General features: G+C 45.0%; 1 protein-coding gene across 6 annotated transcripts in view; it reads left to right on the top strand.

Annotated features, from left to right (window-relative positions):
* Window positions 1-13238, top strand: part of ATG2B (autophagy related 2B) — a 64046-nt gene extending 50808 nt beyond the window's left edge. For 4 of the 6 annotated variants that reach the window (XM_077323613.1, XM_077323615.1, XM_077323614.1 and 1 more), the window contains exons 35-42: window positions 864-942; window positions 1261-1465; window positions 3038-3107; window positions 4090-4172; window positions 4829-4950; window positions 5418-5572; window positions 6450-6599; window positions 8515-13238. In XM_077323613.1, coding sequence (XP_077179728.1) covers window positions 864-942; window positions 1261-1465; window positions 3038-3107; window positions 4090-4172; window positions 4829-4950; window positions 5418-5572; window positions 6450-6599; window positions 8515-8745 — 1095 coding nt within the window. In that variant the 3' untranslated portion in view covers window positions 8746-13238. The remainder of the gene's footprint in view (window positions 1-863; window positions 943-1260; window positions 1466-3037; window positions 3108-4089; window positions 4173-4828; window positions 4951-5417; window positions 5573-6449; window positions 6600-8514) is intronic. The other 2 variants (XR_013228579.1, XR_013228580.1) reach the window with 2 other exon arrangements.
* Window positions 13239-27480: the final 14242 nt, after the last annotated feature.

Raw genomic sequence — 27480 nt, 5'->3', positions numbered from 1 at the left:
GGCAGTGACATGCAGTCTGAAGCTGTCTGCCCATGAGGTTGGGAGTTCGATCCCAGCAGCCGGCTCAAGGTTGACTCAGCCTTCCATCCTTCCGAGGTCAGTAAAATGAGTACCCAGCTTGCTGGGGGGTAAACGGTAATGACTGGGGAAAGCACTGGCAAACCACCCCATATTGAGTCTGACATGAAAACGCTGGAGGGCATCACCCCAAGGGTCAGACATGACCCGGTGCTTGCACAGGGGATACCTTTACCTTTACCTTTAATCTTTATTACCTGGATCAGTTATAATAGTGGGATATCTCCAGCCACTACCTGCAGGTTGAATAAATGAGTGCATAAAAGTGTAGCATGTTCCTACATTGGTCTTATTTTGTTATAGACTGATGGAAAATGTCCACCATTATGATGGGGGAGGGTCTGTATATTAGGCTGGGAACTTGTGCATAAAGTGTCCTTTGATTCTGCTCAGGAAAAATTACACAGCCAGCATGGAGGCTGGAGTGTAAGTTTTAAGTATGCTATGTCATGTAATGCTAAGCAATATTAATGCTTCTTCCCTTGGGGTTTACTGTCTAATTGTTGTACATGAGAAGGTCCTTGGAAAGAAAACTACCTTCTCATAGGCTGTCTGTACCGATATGTGATTGCTCCAGTTCAGAGCATGGAAGGTGCAAAGCCCTGCTGGTATCAGAAAGTTGTGAGATATTTCTGTAAAAAAAATTCTGCTATAGCAGCCAAGGTGTACTTTTATACTTCCTTAGATTAGATGGACCAGATGGGTAATATTTTGAAAAGTTTGCATACTAATGTTTCTTCTTAAAAAAAAAAAAAACCAATTTATTCCACTTCTCATGCTTGTAGGATGCCCTGTTCTTCCTAAAGGATTTCTTCACCAGCCTTTCTACAGAAGTAGAAGTCCTAATGACTCCCGATCCTGAAGGTAAATACTCCCCGTCTCATTAGGTATCCTGTATTGCTTCAAACGGGTATACAGCGCCATCCTAACCTAATACCCTAAGTTAATGAAAGTCAGTGGCCTTAGATTGTAACTCTAGTTAGGGATGTCGCTGTTGGTCACCTCAAGCAGGTAACTGGAAAGGCTGGACAAAAATGTACTGAATAAAGTGTATTTTTGGTTGCTTTATGCTTAATGTGCTCTGAGCAGTCAAACCGTAATTCTTTCATCCAAGAAACGTTGCAGGCAGATCATTCTTCTGATGACGGCCTCGCATTCCAGCATGAATTATTTTATTTGCAGTTAAAAAGCCTCCTGGTGCTGAAGTCACATGTACCTTACCCAAGCACTACAGTGGTTTCAAGGAGCCAAGCCCAGTCATTTCATTCTCATTACACAAACAATCAAGCCAGAACGGAAGCTTGGATTCTGAGGATGTACTCAATGGCGAGGATCACCATATCACACGTGAAGAGGCGTCATTCAGTGACCAACCAATCTTTTTCAGGTACCCGCAGACAATTGAGATCCATGAGATCCCTGAAGAAGTGTCCTCTTTTGTAGAGTTTACCTTTAGCAGAAAGGGGGGTATGGCATGTAGGCCCCTTCTTTGAAGTGTGGCAGGGTATGTTTTGAGTCTTGGGTTATAAAGCCGTGGTCCAAAGTGCTGCAACAGGTGAGAGCCAGGGCTGAAAGCAGACTGGAAAACAGTGATATAAAAAAGATAAAGGTAAAGGTATCCCCTGTGCAAGCACTGGGTCATGTCTGACCCTTGGGGTGACTCCCTCTAGCGTTTTCTTGGCAGACTCAATGCGGGTTGGTTTGTCAGTGCCTTCCCCAGTCATTACTGTTTACCCCCCAGCAGCAAGCTGGGTACTCATTTTACTGACCTCGGAAGGATGGAAAGCTGAGTCAACCTTGAGCCGACTGCTGGGATTGAACTCCCAGCCTCATGGGCAGAGCTTCAGACTGCATGACTGCTGTCTTACCACTCTGTGCCACAAGAGGCTCTAAAAAAAGACACGAAGTTGCAAAGGTGTAGACATTTTGTTTAAAAATTGCCACAAGAGGCCATCCATCAAATCCTGTGCAAAGTGATCGGTAAAGCAGGTTCCTCTACAGATAACAGAGACCACTTTTAAAAACATTATTTCCCAAAACCACATGGATGTTAGCGGAGGCCAAAATAGTTCTATGTTTGGAGGTTCATTGAGGTCAGCCATACTTACTCTTAGTATAAAACCCATTGTGTATCGTTCGTGGTCTCTGAAATCTTATTTCTTTTCTTACTACATCATTTTGGGAATGAAATTCTCCTTTATGATGTTTATATCTTTCTGAGTTGTTATTTCGTGTGCCTGAGGTGCAATTAAGTCTGTGAATTAATATTACTTAACAGCTGGAAAGGCTTATATTGGCACCAGGCAGAAAAAGTATAGTAACTTCTTCCCATTAGGAAAATAATTGGAAACAATTGCCTATTTCTCCAAAAGGGCTGCCTTGTGTAAGCAAACTAGTTACATGATTATTGTATACAAAGCACCCATTCATAGCATATAAGTATGCGGGGGGGGGGGGGGGGATTCTGGCTACTTGCATTAGCTTTTTTTTTTTACCCTACTGCAAGAATCAAGTCAAAAAGCAGCAGAGGATGGCTGTTTTCAGGTTCAGGTGATGGGTGGAAAATTGAGGGAAATCCTTGCCTATCTTGACTTGGAGTTATGCACTTCAAAGCTCTGGGGATAGAAGAGGATTCTAGCATTGTATGTAGAGACACAGTAGGGCAGGGGTAGTCAACCTGTGGTCCTCCAGATGTTCATGGACTACAATTCCCATGAGCCCCTGCCAGCATTTGCTGGCAGGGGCTCATGGGAACTGTAGTCCATGAACATCTGGAGGACCACAGGTTGACTACCCCTGCAGTAGGGCACATTCTCCTTAGAGATATGTAATACATTGATTAAAAGTAGCTAATTGATTTCCTGGTATTTTCTCAAATGTATGGGTGTAAAGCCGAATGTTCTGCTTCTACTGTGCAAACCTGCCTCATCTGACTTGTATAATTCTTTTCCCCCCTTAGAGAATTTCGTTTTACATCAGAAGTTCCCGTGCGCCTTGATTACCATGGCAAACATGTCTCTATGGATCAGGTTTGTTGACCTTAATCAAGTTCTGAGGTTAAATTAACCCAGCCTTTTTCAAACTTTTGATTGTGGAGGGAACCCCTGAAATAATTTTTCAGGTTTCAAGGACCCCCGGAAATGTTCAGCTGGCCACGCCTCCCTGCCATGCCCCCAGAAGTGAAATGAATACATGCACCCTTTCCTCTCTTTCACTCCCTTCCCTCACCTTTGCTACAGCTATAGTTGCTCTGCCTCATGTAGATCAGAAAACAGGGCAGGAGCTGAGAAGACAGCCCAAATTCCCCATACCATGCAACAGCTGATTCCTCCCCCCTTTGCTTCTCACACCTATGGCCACCTCAGCAAGCCCTCTGGGCAGAGGTGGCTGGTTCCCCAGCTTGTGTCCAAATCCATTAAAGCAGGAGGGGGAAGGCCATGGACCCCCTACAGAAGAGAGAGACCAATCAGGACTCAGTTGCAAGTCATGCACCATCAATTGTGCAGGAGTAGATTACTGTCTTCTGCAGACTAGATATGGCCTGCTGGGGTGCCACTTGCTAATTGGACCTTTCCATTCAGGTCTTTTTGGGAACTCTTTCCCTAGTAAATGAATATTTATTCAGCTTGGTATAGTAGCTAGGAGTGTGGACTTCTAATCTGGCGAGGTGGGTTTGATTCTGCACTCCCCCACATGCAGCCAGCTGGGTGACCTTGGGCTCCCCACAGCACTGATAAAGCTGTTCTGACCTAGCAGTGATATCAGGGCTCTCTCAGCCTCACCCACCCCACAGGGTGTCTATTGTGGGGAGAGGAAAGAGAAGGTGAATGTAAGCCACTTTGAGACTTCTTTGGAAAGAGAAAAGCAGGATATAAGAACCAACTCTTCAGTTTTTCAGTGGAATTATTTGCTAGGACGATTGTGAATACATAGGAAGTGGTCAGAGACGTTTACTTTTAAAATTTACTGTTGTAACTTAAAATATTCTGGGTTTTTAAAACTTATTTGTAGGGTACGTTGGCTGGGATTCTGATTGGTCTCGCTCAATTAAACTGTTCAGAGTTGAAGCTGAAAAGACTTTGCTATCGACATGGGTAAGCATTCTGTTAATTGTAAAATGACTTTTGGCATATAAAACGTGCTTGGTGACACATACAGTTTGACATTCAAGAGGCACACTTTTTCCTACCCAAACACATCTTTTGTTTTTCCTTTGGATGGATTAGACAGTCTCACATACTCCAGTATGTTGCAGAGGTCTTCCTTATGCAAGTCTGCTGAAATGCATTGTGTGCGTTGAAAATTATGATGTTTCTGAGGTCCCGTTTTGCACAACTAGTGATGTCAGGGCGGCGTCTGCAATGCCTGGCTGACTATAGGATTCCTGCCTAGTGGGTAGAGCCTGCTACTCCTGTGGGTTATTACCTAGCTGAGCAGTGGAAATAAATGGATGGAGGAAGGGAGTAGCATCCTGTGTGAATGACTGGATGAGAGAGAGAGGCGAGCTTTAATGTAAGTTCCATCCTTCAAAGACAGAGGATTGGGGGTAGGCATCTGAGGGTGTAGAAGTGTTTAACCTTTCCCCTGTTTTTTGGCGCATGCATGAATTGGTTCTTTTAAATGGAAGGCTTTTACATCCTAGAATTAGTGATTGAGTGATACTGTTTATACTTCCCTTGCTTTCATTGAGAAGAATCCTTTTCTTTAAAAACGGAACTTTTGTACACACTAATAAGAATACTTTCTTCAGGTTGCTTGGTGTGGATAAGCTGTTCTCTTATGCCATCTCAGAGTGGCTTAGTGACATCAAGAAAAACCAACTGCCAGGTATTCTGGGAGGAGTTGGGCCTATGCACTCACTAGTTCAATTAGGTAAGTTCCTATTTTTAAAAATTGTGGGCTGTTCAGCCCTTTGTAATAGGCTGTATATGAATTTGTGTGTTGGATCCTAACAATGTTCTGCTCATGGAAAGCAATTTTTTTTCTTCTTCTTTACCTTTCACCTAGCACAGGGGTAGTCAACCTGTGGCCCTCCAGATGTTCATGGACTACAATTCCCATGAGCCCCTGCCAGCAAATGCTGGCAGGGGCTCGTGGGAATTGTAGTCCATGAACATCTGGAGGGCCACAGGTTTGACTACCCCTGACCTAGCACATTCCTGTGACCCTTGAATAAGCATTACTGTGGTTTGGGGTGGGGGAAGACTGTTGCAGACAAGGAAAGCCACATGAGATCTTCCCTCTTCCATAAACATATGGATACGTTTTGCTGAGTTTTTATTCAGCTACAAAAGTCATTATCTGTGTCTGTGTTTTGTTTTTAATTTCTGTAATTGCAGTGCAAGGTCTAAAGGACTTGGTGTGGTTACCAATAGAACAGTACCGAAAAGATGGCCGAATTGTAAGAGGCTTTCAGAGAGGGGCAGCTTCTTTTGGAACGTCGACTGCCATGGCAGCATTAGAACTGACCAACAGGATGGTTCAGACCATACAGGTATGCCATGCGCTATCTTCAGCAATAGACCAAGGAGGGCTAATTGTGTTTGAGGCACACAGCATACTGGAAATAGAGATAAAATTAACAATGTTTTTAACAACTCTCAGGGAAGGGCAGCATAAAAATCTGAACAATAAATAAATAAAATTTATTGCCATTAGTATGACAAAAAATTAATGTGTAACTATTATTGTGTGTAACTGTGAGCTCAGTGTTGTGACAAGGGTTGAAACCACGCAGTATTGGGTAATTTTACCCTCTCCTTTTTCCAAGAACTTTAGGGTGGCATATGTGGTTCTCTCCTCCATTTCTCCCCTCCACTACCACCTTGTGATTGGCCCAGAGTCACTCAGTTTCCTGGCGAGTGGGAATTTGGATCTGGGATTTCCTAGTCAAGTGTCCTAAACAGTAAACCGATTCAGCCTTCGAGTATATGGAAGGGGCAGTATTCCATCATTTTTCTCCACAGGGCTGAATGTCAGTTACTCCTTCATATTCTCCCTGTAAGTGGGTATATTCCACAATGGTGCTAGGATTACGAGCTGAACCGCCCCCTGTAACCTCCTAAGCCTATTAGTTAGCTTTGAAGCCTCCTCTTTTGTGCCTGATCCTAGCATAAGCTCAACCTGCATCCTTTTTCTTGGAGTTCCTTTGAATGTGACAGAATAAGCATCAGCACTAAGAAACACGATGGTAAGACCTGCAAAACTGGAAAGGTGTTTATAATTTCTAGAAGTGGGTTGCCTTCGCAAAGGTGGCGTGTTTTTATCGTAATGCAAAGGAGTTGGCACTTTGCTATTGCACTAGGCTTTAACCGATTCAACCCGTGCCGTATTAGTGATGTCTCGTTGTTTTTCTCTGAACTGCAACACAGGCAGCTGCAGAAACAGCTTACGACATGGTTTCGCCCGGGCCTAGTTTGACGGAGACGAAAAAAATTAAGCGACTTTCTCGCTACCGCCTAGCTCATCAGCCTGTAGACCTTCGTGAAGGTGTGGCCAAAGCATACAGCGTTGTGAAAGAGGTGAGGGAAAAATGCAATTGCCTGACTGCTTTACTGTCCATGTGGTATTTCCCCCAAAATGCTTAAATGTGATGCCGAAAAGCTCTTACGCGTATCGCATTAGCTATGTTGAAATATTCTTTTTTTTTCACCTGTGAAACTTTATTGCATGTTTTGAAAAACCTTCAAGTTAGTTTACAGAAGGGAAAAAGCGGGACTCAAAAGCAGATTGCACAAACAGATTGTAATCCACACTAAAATGAAATAAACACTTAAAAGATGCGAGGAGTACAAACTTTAACCAAATTGCCATGGAAAATAAAAAACTGGATTCTCTTTCACCTGCAGAAAAGCTGGCAGTAGCTCATTGTAATTTGTTATGCTTTCTGGAGTCTTGTCTGGTTGCAAAAGCAAAATAAAGTTGGTGCACAGGCTAGTTTCCAGAGCAGGTATTTCACCACTGAGGCAGCACTACAGGAAGTACCATTGCCCATCTAGCTGCATGGCAGGGGCACAGGGCCACAGAAAATGACCTCAAGGCATAGAAGAGGTCATCATGGGAGAAGGGAGCCCTCTGCATACCTTAATCTGGCAGTTTTAGGCATTATCAGTCCAAGACCATTTGTTTTAAGTGGAAACAAGCAAGGAACAATGATGTTCTTTTAAAACTGGTGAAATGCGTTCAGTGGGCAAATCCCCATTTAGCATCTGGGCCTCTATATATTGAACTAGTTGATTATGATTAATGTCTTCATTTTCTGCTCTTCCAAAGTAGTCAATTACATATAACAAAAATTGAGTCCAATAGCACCTTTAAGACCAACAAAGATTTATGCACTTGAAAGCTCACGCTTTGACTAAATCTTTGTTGGTCTTAAAGGTGCTATTGGACTCAATTTTTCTTGTGCTACTTCAAACCAACACAGCTACCCACTTGAATCTATTACATGTAGCTAGATTAAGTATTACTCAGCATTTAAGGCTTAGTTACATACTTTGATGTTCTTTACTGTTCTTATTGCTTCTTGAGATCAAGAAAGGAAAGCAAAGAAAACACAGTGTCATCGCCCGATCTAAAACCCTGTGTATCTAGTACCACACAACAGCGGTTTCTCTTTTGCTCTGTTGGTTTTTAATTTTTTTTAAATATAATGCCGCACATAGAGGGAATACAGAAAAAATTGAAGTTCCAGCAGGCATGCTTTAAAGTAGCTCTTTGGATCCTAGTCTGGTTGTATCTATTTTTGATACTTGCTTGCAAACAATCAATGAAACCTTAGATCTTGGTTCAGTATATAATGCACCAGAAGGTGCTCCTTCAGAAGTCCAGTTCCAGGGAATAGGAGTTGTTTAACAATTAGATCTGTGCTGACATTTCGTCCTCCTGCACAGGATAGGCCACATACATTGCATTTCACTCCCTTTGACTGCCTTTTGAGTAGCTGGGACATTCAGGAGGCTGCACTCAGACTAACTGGCCAGTGCCGATTAGTCTGAAGCAGGTAATTATGCCTACCACTCAGCACAGGTTCAGCATTTGCCCTGCTGTGTCTAAGGGGGACCCTTGGGGAATGAGTTTAAGGAAAGGGGCTACAGGGGAGGATTCTAGGACCTAGAAGATTTAGTAAGCATTGTTAGGTCGCAGTCAACTCATGGCAGCCCCCTCCTGGTGTTTTGAAGGCAGGAGATGAACCGAGGTGGTTTGCCATTGTTTTCTCTTCCTAGCAACCTCCTTAGTCTCCCATCTGAGTCCCAGCTGTGGCGAACCCTGCTTAGCTTCCAAACTCTGAACTCAGGCTAGTCTGGGCTGTTCAGGCTGCTAGAAGATGTACCATCGACACCAAGAATAACTCCCGGGCGGGGGGGGGGATGCCTTCACTGAAGGAGGCCCTGCAACTCTTTGTTAATCGCCTTGTGCGTTTCTGACTTTCTCAAGGGGATCACAGATACGGCGCACACCATCTACGAAACGGCCGCGCGTGAGCATGAAAACAGAGGGGTGACCGGAGCAGTCGGGGGCGTTCTCCGCCAGATCCCACCCACAGTCGTGAAACCTCTGATAGTCGCGACCGAAGCCACGTCGAACGTTTTGGGCGGGATGAGAAACCAGATCCGGCCCGACGTGCGTCAGGAAGAGTCTCAGAAGTGGCGCCTCGGGGACGACTGATAGCTTCGCCGCGTTTGAGGCCCAGATCTTGGGAAGCAGCTGGAAGCGTATAAACCGATTAAACTCCTCGTGGCAGCTTTAGGCAGAACATATCCTTTCAAATATTATCATCTCAGGAACACAAGAGGTTGCAGAGCGATTTATCATCAGAACACGAAATGTTCCAAGTAGAAAGCAGGCTGGGTATTCGAGTGGTTGCCGCAGAGCATGCTGTCTACACACCTGCTGGTCAGTGCCAAATGGTGCGGCACCTGCGTTGCCAAATCCAAGACATGCTGGCTTTAGGCCGGGCACCTTCTTCCCCTTGGTATCTTCATTCTTGTTTTGTTTAGAGCAGCCCCACTCTGTGTACGTGCTTGTTTTAAAGAGACTCCCTACATGTGGTCGACATTTTTTTTTAAACGGCAAAGGGCTGTATCGTTGCCCTTCTGCAACAGGGTTGACATCTGCTGCGAGATGCAGACACGACAAATTATTTAAGCGCACACGGGGTTTTAGTTATTTTGCTGACTGCGAGCTTTTGCCTCCCATGCGTTCTTTAACAGCAAGGACCGTTGGTCCAGGCGACTGGTTAGAAAACGGCGTTCATGCCACTGTGGACACTTAGCTGTTTTGCGTACAGGCTCCAATGGCCTCCTTTTTGTGGGGTTTTGGGGGAATCTGAATGTCGCAGACGTGTTCTGTTGTGTTGCACTTTAAAGAATTTAGGCTGTACATTTGCTTAAAAAAAAAAAACAATAGCTGTTAATAAAAGGCCGTGTGCATTCTATCCTTCTGTGGTTTTAAGAACTTATGCAAATTATTTAAAGGGACAAAACACTACAAGACTGTCAGACAACAGAAACAGAGGGCCGTGCTCACAGCTGGGCAACCTGCGAGGCAGCAAAAAGTGTCGAACAAGCGTCTGTGGTCTAAAGAGACCCTCGCGCTCTGACTGAAAACGGTTCCATTCCTGGCCGCAGAAGGGGTGGGCACTGGTAGAAGGTGTATTGGAAGTGACAGACATTAATGTGATTTGTGTTTCAATGCTATGCAAGTTGGATTGTAATAATCCTTTTCTCCGAAGCTGCGTTAGAAACGAATTAAGTTTTAAATTTGCTCAGGCGTCATTTGAAAAGCTCTGCTTGACTGCGATGTAAACGCTATTTTTTTCCACTTCCTTGTGGAGTGCCCTTCTCATTAGAAAGCATAGCCTTAGCGTCGCTGAGAAATGACTTGCAGGAGCACTGTTGTGTGGGGGGGGGGGAGCTTCTTCCCTGACGCAAAAGCAAACCTTCCCATTTTTACTTGTTGATGCAGCTGTTCAGCAAGTCCATCAGCTGCTGGCTTCGCGCTGCTACCTTGTGAGAGCGCCATGAAGAAGAAGGCCATACATTTAATGAATTGAAAAGTCCAGAGGCAGCCAATTTGCACACGTCTGTGTGTGTGTTTGTGTGTCTGTGTGAGTGAGAGCTTATAGTTTGCATGGCTGACGGAAAGAGGTATTAGTAGAACAAAGAACACGCACCATCTTGGTGCCTAAAGCAATTAAGCTAAATGGTGATATAATAAATTCCGTGTTTCTAAAACATAAGGAGATGTTTTGTGCCCAGTCGGGTTGTGTTTGATAGCTGCCTTTTTGCTTCTGGTGGGTGAGTTGTCTCCCCATCTTAGTTTGTTTTGGATAGCAGCAGCAGGGCCATGTCAGTGAAGCCCCCCTCCTCCCCCTCCAGCCTTCTTTCCCTCCAGCCACCTGCTGTTTGAAAACTTGCCCATGGATTGGTCTGTTGTGTGGAAGTGTGTGTGTGTGTGTGTGTGTGGGGGGGGTGTACAGCCTTCAGAGATTGTTCATCTAGGTTGGACCTGGATTGATACTTGTTGCCTAAGGCATTTTGATGGATGCTGTACATACCTTCACCTAAGATCATTCGATGTGCATCAGTCATTCTTCAGAATGCTCTTCTGCAGCATGGGTGTGTGTTTTAAACTTCCAGCCGTGGGTCAAAATGGGTCCGCCCATTTTCCTGCTGTTTGAGTGTGTGCACTGTTACGTGTGTCCTCAGTGTACAACTAGCAGTATTCACAAGTTTTAAAAATAGTAGAAAATGAGGAGTTACCATCTAAAGATGTACAGGAAAACAGATAAACTGGAGTCACCCTGACCTTTTCGTTCAGGATCTCCTTTGTGGCAAATATTGTTACTCTCAATGCTTCTCGGTAGCTGCTTGATGAAGTAGCTGAAATATGCTCCCCACCACCATGTTCCCTACCACGTAAAGTAATAGCTCATGTACATTTCTTCTTACATTACTTTTACACAGACACCTTGTGAATTCTGACTGCCTAATTTCTGGGGGGTGGGCATGTTAACATGTGCTCAACGAAATGGACATCAAGGAAGCAATTAAGCACTTCATGTTGTCACCTGGGCTGTAGTGAACTGGACCAGCTGCTGAAACCACACAGATGTAAATTCTTTTTAAACATCATAGTTAACATGTTTAGTCCACATGCTATCTGCATGAGACCTGCACCGGGGCAAAGCTGGACATGTCACCAAGCTAGAAATTTGGCAAGAATGGACACTCACCTGTGTCTTCCTTGTGGGGAATTTCCTGTGTGTGCTGATCCTTAGAGCAGGGGTAGTCAACCTGTGGTCCTCCAGATGTTCATGGACTACAATTCCCATGAGCCCCTGTCAGCATATGCTCATGGGAATTGTAGTCCATGGACATCTGGAGCACCACAGGTTGACTACCCCTGCCTTAGAGGATCCTAGATCACCTTCTGCCCAGTTCTATTTCATTAACAGCACTCGTTCAGTCCAGGATTCTTTGCTGTGGGGCTCTTTCCTTTGAGCTAGCTGGCCTCAAAGTTCCATCCTAGTCAAATGCCTTTAAGGCACATCTATATGTCCGCAGTCTATGCTAGAAAGCCAGTGAGATGCTTTCTGCTCAGAAATAGACTTGCATATTAATCTGAATCCACCCACAGTGCTGTGCATGTGGAAATAGTTTCCCATCCAGGGACTGCATCTAGATCCATGCATTTGCGTCCTGGTGCGGCAGGCAGTTTGTTCCTAATAATGATGTTTGGAATCATGTGGTTCTAGCTCCACGTGGTCTATGACCTCCCATATGAGGAGGATTAAGGAATGTTCAAAACACCTAAATGCTACTGCTTAGCAGCTGACTTCACAGGAGACACTGCATACAGATGTGAAAAAGAATGTCGGGACAACAGTTCCCAGAAACGGGTGGTAATTGGAGGAGTTTGGTTCAGAAGGGCAGGATTTTAAATCAATTTACAGATGTTGGGGCCCCAACAATCTTCCAGATGGATTCACCCATAGGTTTGAGTGCTTATATAGATGGGTCTTTTTTCCTTCAAACAAAAATTGCCGCAGTACACATTTCTAACGGTAAGGACAGCAGTGGAACGAACTGCTAATCACTGAAAATATATTGATTTTGGGGAAAAAACGTGTTTGCCTAATCTAAGTTGAACAGTATTATCAGAGAAGCTGTGTCATTACCATGAATTAGATCTCAAAGCCCGATGTGGGCAGCAGCTTCCTGTGATTTTGCCGTGAAAGTGCATCTCAGAGAGGTGTCTCCATACATGGGACCCTCATGCACACTTTAAAGTAGCTGAGTCACAGGAATGGGAGCAGTCTACATGTTCAAGAACCTTGTTCCTCCTATAGAGTGCTGTTAATATCCTATTTTTGTTCATTTGAAGCATAAGAAAAGTCTTTGGAGGTCCATACATTATTTGATGGCAGCAGCAGCAAGCGTCAAGAAACTTGAGCCTATTTGAAATAGACTATTCAATTTATAATCAACTTAAGTGCTGTCCCTCCCCGCCAGTAATACTCTGTAAAATAGTAAAAACACAGTAATTTCACTTCAATGTAAATTTGCGTAGAAGCGTCCTGTGTCACAAAGCAATAGAAAATAACTTCTTTTCAGCAGCGAAGACACACGGGTAGTTGCGCTTTTGAATCGTCGTTGTAATCTTGCCTCGTCCATCACCAGCCTTTGACAGCTTTTGTTTCTGACAGCAGGTTCACCTTTCTACTGCTGAATCATGTTTACATTTTGAAAATCAAGTTGGCTCATCAGGACTAATGCACTTATACTGGATTTCTACAAAAGGGGGGAAACCCACACACAAGCTAAGTGTAGCTTAGGACAAAAGAGAACTGTTTGTGTATGTGTATATTTTTTACCAATTTGTCAAAAGTTTGCTTTTTGTGGTATTATTTTTGTATATAGTCTGCTAATGTACAATGAAACTTGTATAATCATGTGGAATCTAGGAGTCCCTCTAGAAGAGAATTGCCATAATTTTTCTTCCTTTTGCTTAAAGCAATGTAGCTTTCATAGTTTGATACCAATCTTGATGTATATTGAATGGCCAAGGCCTTAGACAAAGAAGACATTCTGTTCTATACAGTTACCTGATGACCTGTCAGCTGTTAACATTATCAAAATTAAAGTTTTGAACAACCACTTATGTGAGCCTCCTTGTATTCTGTGGAAATTATTAAGGTGGATTTTTATCCTCTTATCAGGCTTTTTATCCTCTATCAGCTCTGATCTAAAAGAACAATCTGCACCTTATCTGAATCCCAATCTGATATTGTTTGCTTTAATTTTTCCATCTGGAACATCCAGAGGTGACTCCGGAGTCATGCCATCTTTTGTGCAGGGTATCCAAGAGTGGATATTATCCTCTGGTTACTACTTTATCCAACTCATCAAATAGCAAACTCAACTCATCGGATAGCAAATAAAAAAGCAATCTTATTAAGCTCTCATACATAAGAACTACCCTGTGTATCAGGTCCACATACTTCAAATTCATCCAAGCCATAATTTATTGAAAATGGAAGACCAACGACATATGCTGTATTACTAGTTTCTGACATGGTTATGCAGTACTTTAAAACATTCCTATCCTGATTTTCAACCTAATTTCATTGCTTAATGCATTTTTCCAAGTACTGTTGGTGGCTACTGGAAATGGGACCTCCTGTAGTGGCACCCCAACTAGACATGTTTGTCCTTGCTTGGTTTTATCCATCAGTTGTTTCTTTCATGCAAGTAGCACTGCTTACTAAATTCATGTCTGGAGTTGCTGCCCGACTAGGGGCCACACCCTCCACTGTCACGATGGGAAAAGCAGCTCTCACCAGCCCCACCCTGCTGACATAGACATTGGCAGCCCCCCAAGCAATAGCACAAGGCCCATACCTGGAACCTCCAGGCAGAGAAGAAGAAGAAGAGTTGGTTTTTATATGCCGCTTTTCCCTACCCGAAGGAGGCTCAAAGCGGCTTACAGTCGCCTTCCCATTCCTCTCCCCACAACAGACACCCTGTGGGGTGGGTGAGGCTGAGAGAGCCCTGATATCACTGCCCGGTCAGAACAGCTTTATCAGTGCCGTGGCGAGCCCAAGGTCACCCAGCTGGCTGCATGTGGGGGAGTGCAGAATCGAACCCGGCATGCCAGATTACAAGTCCACACTCCTAACCACTATACCAAACTGGCTCTCAAATCCCATGAGGCCCAATACTGGAGTGTTCCAGAGAAGACAGCAGCCTCAGGGGAAGCCAGGGGAGGGCCTGAGAGACCTGCTCAAAGACAAGGCAGAATAGATCAGGATCAGAGAAGCCTCCCCCAAAGTATGCAAGAGACCTCCTGGGCTTGGGAGGACCAAGGGAAAGGAGGTGTGGGGCCTAAGTGCTGTCAGCCAATCCCAACTAAGTTCTAGTATAACCAATAAGATGGGAGGGAGGGCAGCTGAGGGAGGAGCCATCAATAATAATAATAATAATTATTATTATATTTGTTTCTTTATTAGATTTTTATCCCACCACTCCCTGAAGGCTCGTGATGAGTTACAGAATATAAATATATTAAAAAAAACCCCAATAAAATGACCCCTAACAAATTTGTAAAATCACATATACTACAAAACCCAAGATGTACCATGATGAAAACCAATTAAAGCACCCCCCCACTACCTCCGGGATAGACATAAGGGGATGTCTTAAGCCACCACAGGTGGTTCAGGGGGGGGGGTTCAGATCTCCCTTAGCGCGCTGGCAGAAGCACGCCATCTTGCAGGCTCTGCAGAATGCTGAGAGCTCCCACAGGGCCTGTATCTCTTCCAGGAGCTCATTCCACCAGGTAGGGGCCAGGACTGAAAAAGCCCTGGCCCTGGTTGAGGCCAAACGCACCTACCTTGGGCCAGGTAAGGGTCTGCGGGGGTATAGGGCGAAAGGCAGTCCCTCAGGTATGTGGGACCCAGACCGCATAGGGCCTTAAAGGTAAGCACCAAAACCTTGAACTGGATCCGGGCAGCAACCAGCAACCAATGCAGCTTCCTCAGCACAGGCTGGGCCCTCTAGCAGTCACATTCTGTACCAGCTGTAACTGACGTACCCTGGGAGGTAGCAGTGCCCGTGCTATCTGCATTGCTGTGTGGAGGTCCCACCTAGTGCCTCTTCCTGATTTATCCCAACTAGCTTTGGCAGAGACAGTTCTGCTCCACTTCTGCACTCTCAAGGATCTAACAACCTATTGATCAACCACCTCCCTTCCCCTGGTGCCCGTTTTATAATGTGTCTGATTGAGACTTCTCATGGCTACTGAGAGCTAACCTTCAAATGTTATTAAAAAGAAAAGGTCCACACACGTTCAATGCACAGCGACAGTTGAAGCAGAGTTACAAAGTAAAGATGCATATACACACACTCCTCTGCTCCTTGACTAAACCTGCCCTGACAGTTGTTGATCTAGGGTAGGCTATGTGCTATGTACTCTTAAAGCAGCAACGTTCTATTAGTTATCATTAGCTAGAGTCTTTGTCCAGGCTGCCTGTCCCAATGAATGACCCCCAGGAGAGCTCCTTCATTCAAGTTCTTGAAATCACCTCCAAATGGACCTTGTTTTCCCCATGCCCTTGGAATGTATCTTCCCTATTGGACTCCCACTCCCTGTGGGTCAGCCCTTCCCAGGAAGAGATACTATCTAGCATTTCACATCTCCAACCTTCCATCACCTCTTAGGTGTCACATTCATGGCAGCCTTCAGTATTGGGTGTTTGTGAGAGCCATCATTGGGATGGGGGTGGTGGAGAGTAATTAACTAGCCTTGTATCAACCGAGGTACTCCTTTGAACCAATGTAGGTGTTTTGTAGCCACCAAGCTCTCAAAATAGAGTGATATAGCCTCAAAGTGGCATGCATTTCTCCATAAGCAGCCTCTGATGTTGGTGACAATCCCAAACCATATATGCCATGTGGGTAGAAGAAGAAGAAGAAGAGATGGTTCTTATATGCCGCTTTTCCCTACTCGAAGGAGGCTCAAAGCGGCTTACATTCGCCTTCCCATTCCTCTCCCCACCACAGACACCCTGTGAGGGAGGTGAGGCTGAGAGAGCCCTGATATCACTGCCCGGTCAGAACAGTTTTATCAGTGCCATGGCGAGCCCAAGGTCACCCAGCTGGCTGCATGTGGGGGAGCGCAGAATCGAACCCGGCATGCCAGATTAGAAGTCCGCACTCCTAACCACTACACCAAACTGGCGCTCGGGAAATAGGGAAATGATTCCTCACCCTAACCCCAGCGGACAATAACTATGAAATACTCACTCAGCAATCCAAAGGACTGAGCAATCAAACTTGAGTGATGCTACGCCAATCGACAGCCCTTTCATTTAAAAATATCTTCCAGATTGGAAATGCGCCAATCGGTTTGGATGCTTGAATAGGGCCCTGTCCAGCGTTTAGCTTCACGGTCCACTGCGTGGGTGACAGGAGCCAATTAAGGTGGATCACGTGCCTCTGTGTTTACTGCCTCCGCCAACCCAGTTTGCCCTCAAGCCTCATGTGCCATTTCATGTGACGATCCCTTCTGACACCAAGAGAGTGAGTTTTCAGATGCCATTTGCTTCAGAACCTGTTAGGTAGCAGTCTTGAACTTGGGCTTCATGAGCCAACGCTGTTTTCTACAGAGCGTAAAGGCCTAAGAATAGCTCTTAAAAACACATTTTGGCAACCACAGAAAGACACGTTCAATGACTACAGAACAACAGAAGTTCTCTTTTCTTCTTGCCCTGACCTGGATGAAAGCCAGCCCATCCACATTACTACCCTGGACGATCAATCTATCAGATATTGCAGCTTGTTTTTGTGTAAGTTAAAGAAACGGATCCTGAGGAAATTCTGCTGGTGGCGGCATGGGGGAGAGAATAGTAGAGCCCAACTTTTGAATTAAATTTCAAAATTTTGGACTGCAACTATACATGATAGCAGTGTCCCATGAGGGTCACAAATTCACAGAATTATATTTTTCATCCTATCAGTGGTGTTGCGACATTCTAGGTTGGTGTCGTGCTCAAGACTGGTGGCCTTTAATCCAGAGGACCAGGTTTGATTCGCCACTCCTCCACAAGCAGCCAGCTGGGTGACCTTGGGCTAGTCACAATCCTGTTAGAGCTGTTACTGCAATTCAGTTCTGTCAAGGTTCTCTCAGCTCCACCTACTGCACAGGGTGTCTTGTGGGGAGAGGAAAGGAAGGCCATTATAACTTAAGCCCCTTGAGTCTCATTTGGGTAATAAGCAGCCAGGAAGGGAGGAAAGCTCTTCTCTCTTCTTTCTCCTCCCTTATGGCTGCCTCCCAGCCAGTTCTATTTCAAATCTCTATCTCTCTGACTCCATCTTTCATGAAGAGTAGCTGACAAATACACTTCAGTGCATTTACAGTTCCTGACAGAACAGTTTCTCAGTGGAACAGGCTTCCTCGGGAGGTGGTGGGTTCTCCATCTTTGGAAATTTTTAAACAGAGGCTGGATCGCCATCAAACGGAGAGGCTGATTCTAGGAGGGCTCAAGGGGGTGGCAGGTGACAGTGGATAAGCGATAGGGTTGTGAGTGTCCTGCATAGTGCAGGGGATTGGACTAGGTGACCCAGGAGGTCCCTTCCAACTCTATTCTATGATTCCATGATTCTACAGATGTGAGACAGTGGCTTTGAGCTCATTTTGAAGGAGAGTTGGTTTTTATACCTTGCTTTTCGCTGCCTGATGGAGCCTCAAAGCGGCTTCCAATTGCCTTCCCTTTCCTCTCTCCACAACAGACACCCTGTGAGGTAGGTGCGGCTGAGAGAAGTCTAACAAAACTGCTCCCAGATGACAACTCTATCAGGGCTGTGATGAGCCCAAGGTCCTCCCGCTGGCTGCACGCGGAGGAGCGGGGAATCAAACCCGGCTCACCAGATTAGAAGCCGCCGCTCTTAAGCACTACACCAAGCTGCACTCATTTATTCATTGGTTTTGCTTACTGCTTGATCATTGATCTCCAGGAAGAGAAAGTAGACAAGAACCATTTGTAATGAGAATGAGCATTCTGACTCTTGTGCCCACAGTACAAATCTATCCAGTCAAGATCCACCGTAAGCTGCTGGTATGAGGAGACCCTTCTTCCTACTGAGGTGCGTTCCATTCCAGCTGCTGTAGTTCAGCATCACTGAGGAGCAGTGACTGATCTCCTTCATCTTTTAAACATTTCCAGGGAGGAAACTGTGAGTGGGTTTCACCAAGAAGAAAGAGGAGTCTTATGATAAGATAAAGACTGTTTATTCCAGGTTAAACTTTTGTTGACAAGGACTAACTTTGTCAAGTGAATAAGGTGGGTCTTCTACAGCAGTGGTTCCCAACCCTCGGTCCGGGTACCGGGACCAGTCCGTGGATCAGTCGGTACTGAGCCACGGCTCCTCCTCGTCCTCCCCAGCTGCTGCCTCGGGGACTGCCCTGCCACTCTGCTGCTGGCTCACTTTTGGTGCTCTCCAGGCACCGCCATGGCTGGGGCTCCCCCTCAGCGTGGGACTGCACAGCTGCTGCTGGCAGCACCCCCCAGCGGATGGCGGGAAGTCAGGGGCGCCTGCAGGAAAGCAAGTGGAGCAGGGGCTCAGGCGGCAGTGGCGACATTCCTCGGCAAAAGACTACCTCCCCCCGCGGGCCTCAGTAAAATTGTCAAGCATTAACCGGTCCTCGGTGATAAAAAGGTTGAGGACCACTGTTCTACAGGTAGGCAGACTCCCCCATAGGAGATCAAGAAAAATGGGGTGGGGGGGGGAGAGCTATGGGATGTAGGAAGAACAAGGAATGTCGTAATTATGTAAAGTGTAAATGGAACTCAGTACAAAGACAGTTCACGGTATCAGGAGTTTGTGATAATGTGTGTCAGGTTAATTAACACCTGCGATTTCTGAGGAATTTCAAGCCCTTGTTCAACCCTCGGGGGCAAGCAATTAAATTTCTTGATGACTTCTATTCCAGCAATTTCACACCATTGCTACAGAACGGTGACTTTTTAGTTCAGCAACTGAGAATCTTGGGGGATTAAACCTCCCCCACTGGTTTCTGAAGGCTGCCACTGGACCCAGTTCCTGCTGGTGCCCAGAGCTGACTTTTGTTCCCCTTGGAGCTCCCACTGGACCCAGACTACTTCTTGTGTCTGTTCGTTAGCTCTTGCATTTGTATACTTATTTATGGCCTTTCACAGATCTTGACAACGGCCTTAATCTAATCTCAGCTATTAATACTCAGTTTCTTGTGCCTCTTGACTCTAGCTAGCCCTTTCTGGAAATTAACACCCCACTGCTACCACTACCTATATGTGATGGTTGAGGATGCTCTGTTTTGCTGCTTTTGACAAAAGTGTGCCTGCACACAAAAGGACACTTTGTTGGTCTTAAGAGTGCCACTGGACTCAAATATTGTTCATATGGAGATTGCCGTCCGTAGGGCTCTCTAGGAGGAAAAGTATCACAGGAATGAAACAACAGATAAGATTTCACTTCCTTGAGCTGCCAGCTCTACATTGGGAAATATTGGAGGCTTTAGGGATGGAGCCTGGGAAAGGACCTCAGCAGAGTAGAATCCAACCAAATGCACTGTGCAAAGCAACCATCTCCTCTGGAGGAACTGACCCTTACAGTTAGCATTGTTAGGTGATGTTGGCAGGGGAGGGGGACACTCTCCAGGAGCACCCCAACTCCCATACATACCAAAACCCAGAAGAGTGCCTGGCATGCCAGTCTCACCTGGAAATGACATCAGCACATTGGAAACATCAGGGGTGATGTTTTGGCTTTGGGGAAAACTCTATGGTAAAAAAATCGGCCTCAAACTATAGAGTTTTGCCCCAAGGCCAGAGTGTCACTCCCTGATGACGTGTCATGCTGACATCACTTTCGTAAATCCTCAAAGTGTGTGTGTGGGAGCAATGCTACAGTGGCACCTTTAATCACAACAAAGTTTTGGCTGGAGCAGTTAGAGCCCCAGTAAGGTCCAACACAAGCTTCACAAGGATAATATGAAAATGCATGCTTTTCTTGGCATGACAATGGTCTTCCAAGACAGATAGGAATATTTTGACAATTTCCTCCTCTCCTTGCACACCCATATTTCCCCCTTATGTTGTTCATTAAGGTCCCCAACACACAAAGACCTTCCTTCCTTCCTTCCTTCCTTCCTTCCTTCCTTCCTTCCTTCCTTCCTTCCTTCCTTCCTTCCTTCCTTCCTTTTCTAGACCGTCCCTCCTTGCAAGCAGGCTCAGGGTGGTTTACAACATTTATCCCACACAGACAACATTATAAAAACACAGTTAAACCCATAATAAAATCTTACAATGCTTCGCTTCTTGCCTACGTATCAATCCATCTGCTTTTTATGTTTGTGTCTTAGGATTCAGTTTAGCAATGGGAACAGCCTCGAGGTGAATGGAGGGGGAGGCCCATTTAAGGGGGCAATGGGGGTTCCCAAGACGTTCACTGTGATATGTTGCACACAACCTTTTTGTACAGCGTAATTCATCTAAACAATGATCATAACCTCTCCCGGTAATTTGATCGTGTCCAGTTCATTTTTTGGGGGAAAAGAGGTGTCTTAATGTCATTGCAGAGAAAGTAAACAACGGAGGTTTTTCCTAGTGCAAGTAATCATGAATATTTCAGAAAGGGACTTCTCACTTGTCTGTTCAGGGAAGGAAAATGTTTCCATGCCTGTTCGAAGGGTCTGAGAGCCGTTCAAACATAAAAGCCCTCTCCAAGGGACCAAGCCCTATGAAGATAGGTTGAGGGACTTGGGAATGTTCAGCTTGGAGAAAAGGAGGTTGAGAGGGGACATGATAGCCCTCTTTAAGTATTTGAAAGGTTGTCACTTGGAGGAGGGCAGGATGCTGTTTCCGTTGGCTGCAGAGGAGAGGACACGCAATAATGGGTTTGAACTACAAGTACAACGATATAGGCTAGATATCAGGAAATTTTTTTTCACAATCAGAGTAGTTCAGCAGTGGAATAGGCTCCCTAAGGAGGTGGTGAGCTCCCCCTCACTGGCAGTCTTCAAGCAAAGGTTGGATACACACTTTTCTTGGATGCTTTAGGATGCTTAGGGCTGATCCTGCGTTGAGCAGGGGGTTGGACTAGATGGCCTGTATGGCCCCTTCCAACTCTAGGTTTCTGTGATTCTGTGATCCAAACACTCCAAGGCAGAAGGGCTGGTGTTAAAAATAACCTTCGAAGTAGCCCTGGAAAGTGTTTTCCGTGCTGCCAGTAGAGGGCGCTCGGTTCCCATCTATCGGACTCCAGGCGCTCAAGGCCTCTCTGAGGCAAATTCCACATTGCCTTGTCTTGCTTAACTCTCAGGAAGAACGCCTAAAGGACAGTCAATGCCGTGCACAATTTGAGGCATGCCGCACCTGAAGCAAACCTGAACGGGGTGCCACAACCCTCTCCTCACAAGTTGGCACGCCCCAAGTCACCAGCAGGGAGGGGGAAAGAACTTCTCTCTGAAACAATTGCTTTCCTGCTTTCTTGGCCATTAGGGAAGGTTGCAAGGCGATGCCCTCCATGCCAACCTGACTGCAGGCTGTCCAGAATGCAATCTCACCTGAGACGCACACAGCCTTTCCCCACAACCCGTTCAGAGCGGCTGAGAGGGGAAAGAAAACCCGGCCACGAAAACAGAGCTTCTCTCATTCAAGTGTCTTAAAATAACCCTCAGCCGCTCAACTAAATGAATCCTCAGGCACCTATTCCAGAGAGGGATGCCAAATGGCAACTATTTAACATCCCCTCACTCCATATTTTTGCCTGCAGCATCCGGCATTTTATGTATTTTATTTATTTATTCCTCACATTCATATTCTGCCGTGTCCAGCACAGCTGCCTCACAGCGGATCACAACCCGTACACATTAAAAAAAACAGTAAAACAGTTAAAATCCCCCTCCTGCCCTCCCATGCCACCCCCGTTACCCCCTCCCCCTGCTTATGGACTAATCTATTGGTTACGCCTACCAGTGGCAGCAATTTTTTACAAACTCGTCTCAATTTAATTTTTATTTTCTTTTTTGTAGGTTGCCAAAGAAGTTGCAACACACACAGAAGCACAAATAGAAACTGTTTCTGAAGAAACACTCTTCTTGCATCAATCATCATCATCAATTATTATTACTAATAATAGAATTTGTATACTGTCCACCCAGATGGCTTAGGGCAGTGTACAGCATACTAATTTACAATACAAAATATAATTTATACTGAAAATTAATATTGTTAAAATACCATAAAATAGCATGAATCGTTAAGACATTTAAAACCATAATTAACTGTTACCCGGTCGTTGATACTGGATCATGCAGGATGTCTCCATGGGCATCTTTGATTTGATTTTGGGGGGGTCATTCTGGAGGGCCCAATAGCCGGGTAGCTTGAAAGTAGATGGGTAGTTTGGAAGTTGACTTCCAAGGCATACTTCCTTAGCCTGCATTTATATTTTTAATCTGTAGAAATTATTCTATAATTCTTATTCTATAATTCACCTGATACAGATTAAAACACAAATGCAGACTAGGGAAGTGTGCTTTGGAAGTCTACTCAGGTGTAAATTCTACTGCATTCCATGGAACTTACTCCCAGGAAAGTGTCCTTAACATGGTAGCCTAGGTCACTATTGTTCTGGTTATATGGCCGCCTCATCCACCAAGACTCTCCTGTCCAACCAATCATAGAATCCTAGATTTGGAAGGGGCTGTTCAGGTCATCTAGTCCAACCCCCTGTTCAATGCAGAATCGATCCAAAGCAGCCATGATAAGGATCTGTCCAGCTGCTGCTTGAAGACGGCCAGTGATGACTGTGAGTGGCTGCATTTCACTAATCAGGCAAGATGGAACTGCTGGGGTCCTTTTATATTATTGATATATCATGTTGCAGGGAGGCCACATCACCGAAAGTGTTACCACAGTGGAACTGAACATATTAGAAACCGGAAGCCTTCTGAGATTGTATTTCTGGAATTCACTTACAGCAAGAAAAGTCAAAGGCACCAAGGCTAGGATCCTCCTAAATGTTTCCATGGATAAAACAATTGTCCACCCTGCAGGGCACAGCGTTCTTGCCTCCCTCCTCCCACTTTAGCCCAAAATGCCCATGGAAAGGCAGTCCGCGGAGCTGTTTTGAATGCAGCCAAGCCTAATCTTGGGGTACCCTGTGGAATTCAGTGCCAGCAGGTGTAGCAATTGCTGCTAGGATTACAAAGACATCAGACAAAAGAAGACTGGTCCATTGGCAGCTACTAGAAAGGATAAATCATCCCCGGCCCTAGGGAAGCACGCCTGGCCTCGACCAGGGCCAGGGCCTTCTCGGTCCTGGCCCCTGCCTGGTGGAATGAGCTCCCGGGAGAGCTGCGGGCCCTGCGGGACCTTCCATCGTTCCGCAGGGCCTGCAAGACGGAGCTCTTCCGCCAGGTTTACGGTTGAGACCAGGCTTAACATCTACGCCCCCCCAGGACCTGAGGATTGGGATTAGACACGAGTACCATCAGTATCCCCTCTCCACTTGCTAGGGGGGGAATGGGTAGTTGATTAGCCGCTCTTGCCAGGTAGTCATTAACTATTGACATGTTAATTGGTTTTAATGTATTTTATGGGGTTTTTATACTGTTGTAACCCGCCACGAGCCGCAAGGGAGTGGCGGGAAATAAATTCAATAATAATAATAATAATAATAATAATAATAATAATAATAATAATAATAATAAATGGAACCTCCATATTCAGAAGCAGTACGCCCCTGGATGCTAGTGCTCGGTATGGTTGCAAACTCTGGTTTAGGAAATTCTGGGAGAACTGGAGCAGGGAACAGAGATGATGGAGTCTGGGGGTGTGAATGAGCTCAGCAAGGATGTGATGGTGTATGATGTTTCCTCTGGGGAATGGATCTCTGTATTCTGCAGATTGGCTGTATTTCAGAGAGAGTTTGAGGCCCTCGTGGAAGCTGGTAACAAAGTACAGTGGGACAGTGTCAAAGAATGCAACACAAAGCTTGCACTCGAACGCTCACGTCCTGAATAAATCTTTTTTGGTCTTAAAGGTGCTACTGGACTCTGATTTTATTGTAACAAATGTATTGTTTGTGCCAAATAGGTCTGTTTTGGTATGTGATGGTGTCTGCTGGTTTCATATATAAAACCTACCTGGAAGTTGCCAACTGCGGTGGGGCGGCAGGCATAGAACAAAACAAGGGGTTAAAAAACAGAGCAAAGCAAGCCAGCCAGGAAGGAAGAAAGAATGTAAGAAACAAAGGAAGGAAGGAGGAAACATCAAACAAAGAAACAAACAAACGAGGGATACAAGTAAAAGTGTTTTAGGGAGTTGTTTTCTGGGTGTTTGGGGTTTTTTTGCACACCACCCTTATTTTGAAGGTGTTTGTTCCTATTCTTTTTAGAAAAGTATAGTCGCAACACACTCAAAACACAAATAGAAATCCTTTCTGAAATAGCTCTATTTCTGGGCATAAAAACAAGCAAGCAAGAAATCCTTTCCCAGCTGACCCCTGACATGTCAAAAAATAAAAGCAGGAATGCTGGGGGTTTATTATTGCACTTCTACAAAAAAGTAACAAAAGAAGACTCCCTCCCCCATTTTCTCAGGCAAGTTGTTTACTTTTAAAACATCTCTAAGGAATAAAGTTTTTTCTTCTGCAGAATCCATTATCAGCTTCCTGTAATTCTGTCTGACTGAAGAAAATGAAGAGGTATCCATGGCATAATGGAAGGGTGGGATAATCCGGAGATCTTCTTGGAACTCAACCTTCTCCTGGAAAAGGATACTGGTGGAATAAATTATTATTATTATTATGATTATTATTATGATTATTATTATGATTATTATTATGATTATTATTATGATTATGATTATGATTATGATTATGATTATGATTATGATTATGATTATGATTATGATTATGATTATGATTATGATTAGTATTAGTATTAGTATTAGTATTAGTATTATTTGATTTATTTCTCGCCACTCCCTGGGTAGGCTCGTGTTGTCAAATGAGTTGTCAAGCAATATAAAGGGTTGAATTGAACAAAATGGTGCCCAACGTTGAATAAATGACTAGAGACTGGTGGTGGTGTTACCAAAACAGACTTCTCTTCTGAATATATGATGGAGGAATTAGTGATTCTAGGAGACTTGCTGAATGAGAGGGGTAACAAGCAAGATTTTCTACTTGTGTATATGGGTGGAGGGGGGGGGGAATCTCCTGCTCAAAAATCTCATGTAGAAGCAAACTTCGGAATTAACCAAGAAGGAATTTATTGAAAAATAAAGTCCCTACCATAATTTCACACTATTTAAACTAAGCAAGCATATAAAAAGAAAGAAAACGGTTGAGATGGTGCTATGGAGGAAGAATATTTGGATCAGGAAAAGAGCTAGACATATGAGGAAAGGTTGAGGGAGCTTGGTCTTTTTACCCTGGAGAGATGACTAAGAGGTAATAACCATCTTCAAATACTTGAAGGGCTGTCACATAGAATACGGAGCAGAGTTGTTTTCTGTTACGCCAGAGGGTCGGACCAGAACCAGTGGGTTGAAATTAATTTAAAATAATTTTCAGCTAAACATCTGGTAGAAGTTCCTGACAGTGAAGTTTCTTAGTGGATCAGGCCTCTTTGGGAGGCGGTGGGTTCTCCTTCTTTGGAAGTTTTTAAAGCAGAGGCTAGATAATCATCTGACAGAGATGCTGATTTTATGAACTTAGACAGATTGTGAGTTGGTGGGCAGGAAGGGATGTACCAGTGTTTGTCTCATGGCCCTTCCTTGCATACCCAGGGAATTGCTAATTGCCGTAGAGGAGTGGTAGGTGAATTTCCTTCATGCCAGTCTTGATTCTGGAGATTTTTGGTGTGGGGGATCATTTGGGCATGAAATCGGGGTCACTGTGGGTAGGCAGGTAGTTGTGAGTTCCTGCATTGTGCAGGTCCCTTCCATTAGTCGTTTGCCAGATGCCTGGAAGCCATGATGGGATGGATCAACCTTGAAACTCAACCCTTCAAATATAGAAGTCCTGTGGCTGGGTAGGAAAGGACATTGTGATGAAGCATACTTGCCCCACCTGGATGGTGTATGGCTTATGGCTATGTACCCGGCCAGGAATCTGGGTGTAATCTTCAATGCCTCCCTTACCAAGGAGGCATAGATCATGAGACTAGCATGGCTGACAGTCTTCTATCACTGCCAAGCCAAACTACTTGAACTCTACCTTGCCCCAGAGCACCTAGCCACAGTGATCCATGCAACGGTCACCTGTAGATTGAACTTCTGTAACACACTCTACATGGACTTACCCTTATCCCGGACCTGGAAATTGCAACTGGTCCAGAACGCAGTTGCTTGGGTTCTCACAGGAGCATCTTGGAGAGCCCATATTTGGCCTGTGCTTCAGCAGGTGCACTGGCTTTCAGTTGCATTCTGGATCAGTTTTAAAGTTGCATCCTGGATCAGTTTTAATGTACTGGTCCTCACCTTTAAGGCCATCCATGGTCTGGCCCCAGAATACATGAGGGATGGCCTCTCTGCCTACATCTCCCAAAGAGCGCTTTGCTCTGCATAAGCCAACTGGTTGGTGGTCCCTGGACCCAAAGAAGTATGTCTGGCTTCAACCAGGGCCATGACATTATCAGTCCTGGCTTCTGCTTGGTGGAATGAACTCCTGGAGGAGTTCTGGGCTCTGGCAGTGCTGGTTCAGTCCCTCAGGGTTGGCTCCTTGAAGACATCACTGATGGCCAGGTCCATTTAGAGGGAGGACAGCGTTCCCCAAAGAGGTGAACTCGTCAAAGCGATCACTTAGGAACTGCTGTCCATTCTGCTGGTTTTCGGCCGTGCTGACAAAGTTCATGAGAAACAAGGCATACTTTGAGCTCAACCTTCATTGTCAGCCTTCTTTGCTCAGGTTGCAAGCTTATCTGGGAATGCCATCAAAGTTATGGCTTCCTTTGAAAGACAGCAGCCTTTTCCTACCGGACGCAGCCAGGTCCCACGTCATGCTAGTCTGTACTGTGATTCTAATAATTGGCCGTTTACTTTAAATAAACTGGAAAGCTGCTATGAAAAGACAAAGCGAGGGAGTCTTTAATCAGGCCACTCGGGGTCTTTTGTGTGTGTGAGTGAGTGTATCTTTTGTCAACACAGTGTCTAATGATCTAAGACCAGTTCCTGTTTATAAGAGGCTATTGAGAATGAAATTCCCTAGACATCCAGAATACTAACCTGGAGAAGTGGGTCATCTAATAACTGCTCAAGTGCTGCTCTAATATTCCCATTGAAAGGACACTGTCAGTAAAGTATGTCTACCTAACTATATTAGGGGATGCTGGCAGGAGTGGATAGGGAAA

Source organism: Paroedura picta, chromosome 2, assembly GCF_049243985.1.
Source record: "Paroedura picta isolate Pp20150507F chromosome 2, Ppicta_v3.0, whole genome shotgun sequence".
Taxonomy (NCBI): Eukaryota; Metazoa; Chordata; class Lepidosauria; order Squamata; family Gekkonidae; genus Paroedura; species Paroedura picta.
Note: the sequence above shows the minus strand (reverse complement) of the source record. Positions and strands in the feature narration are given on the sequence as shown.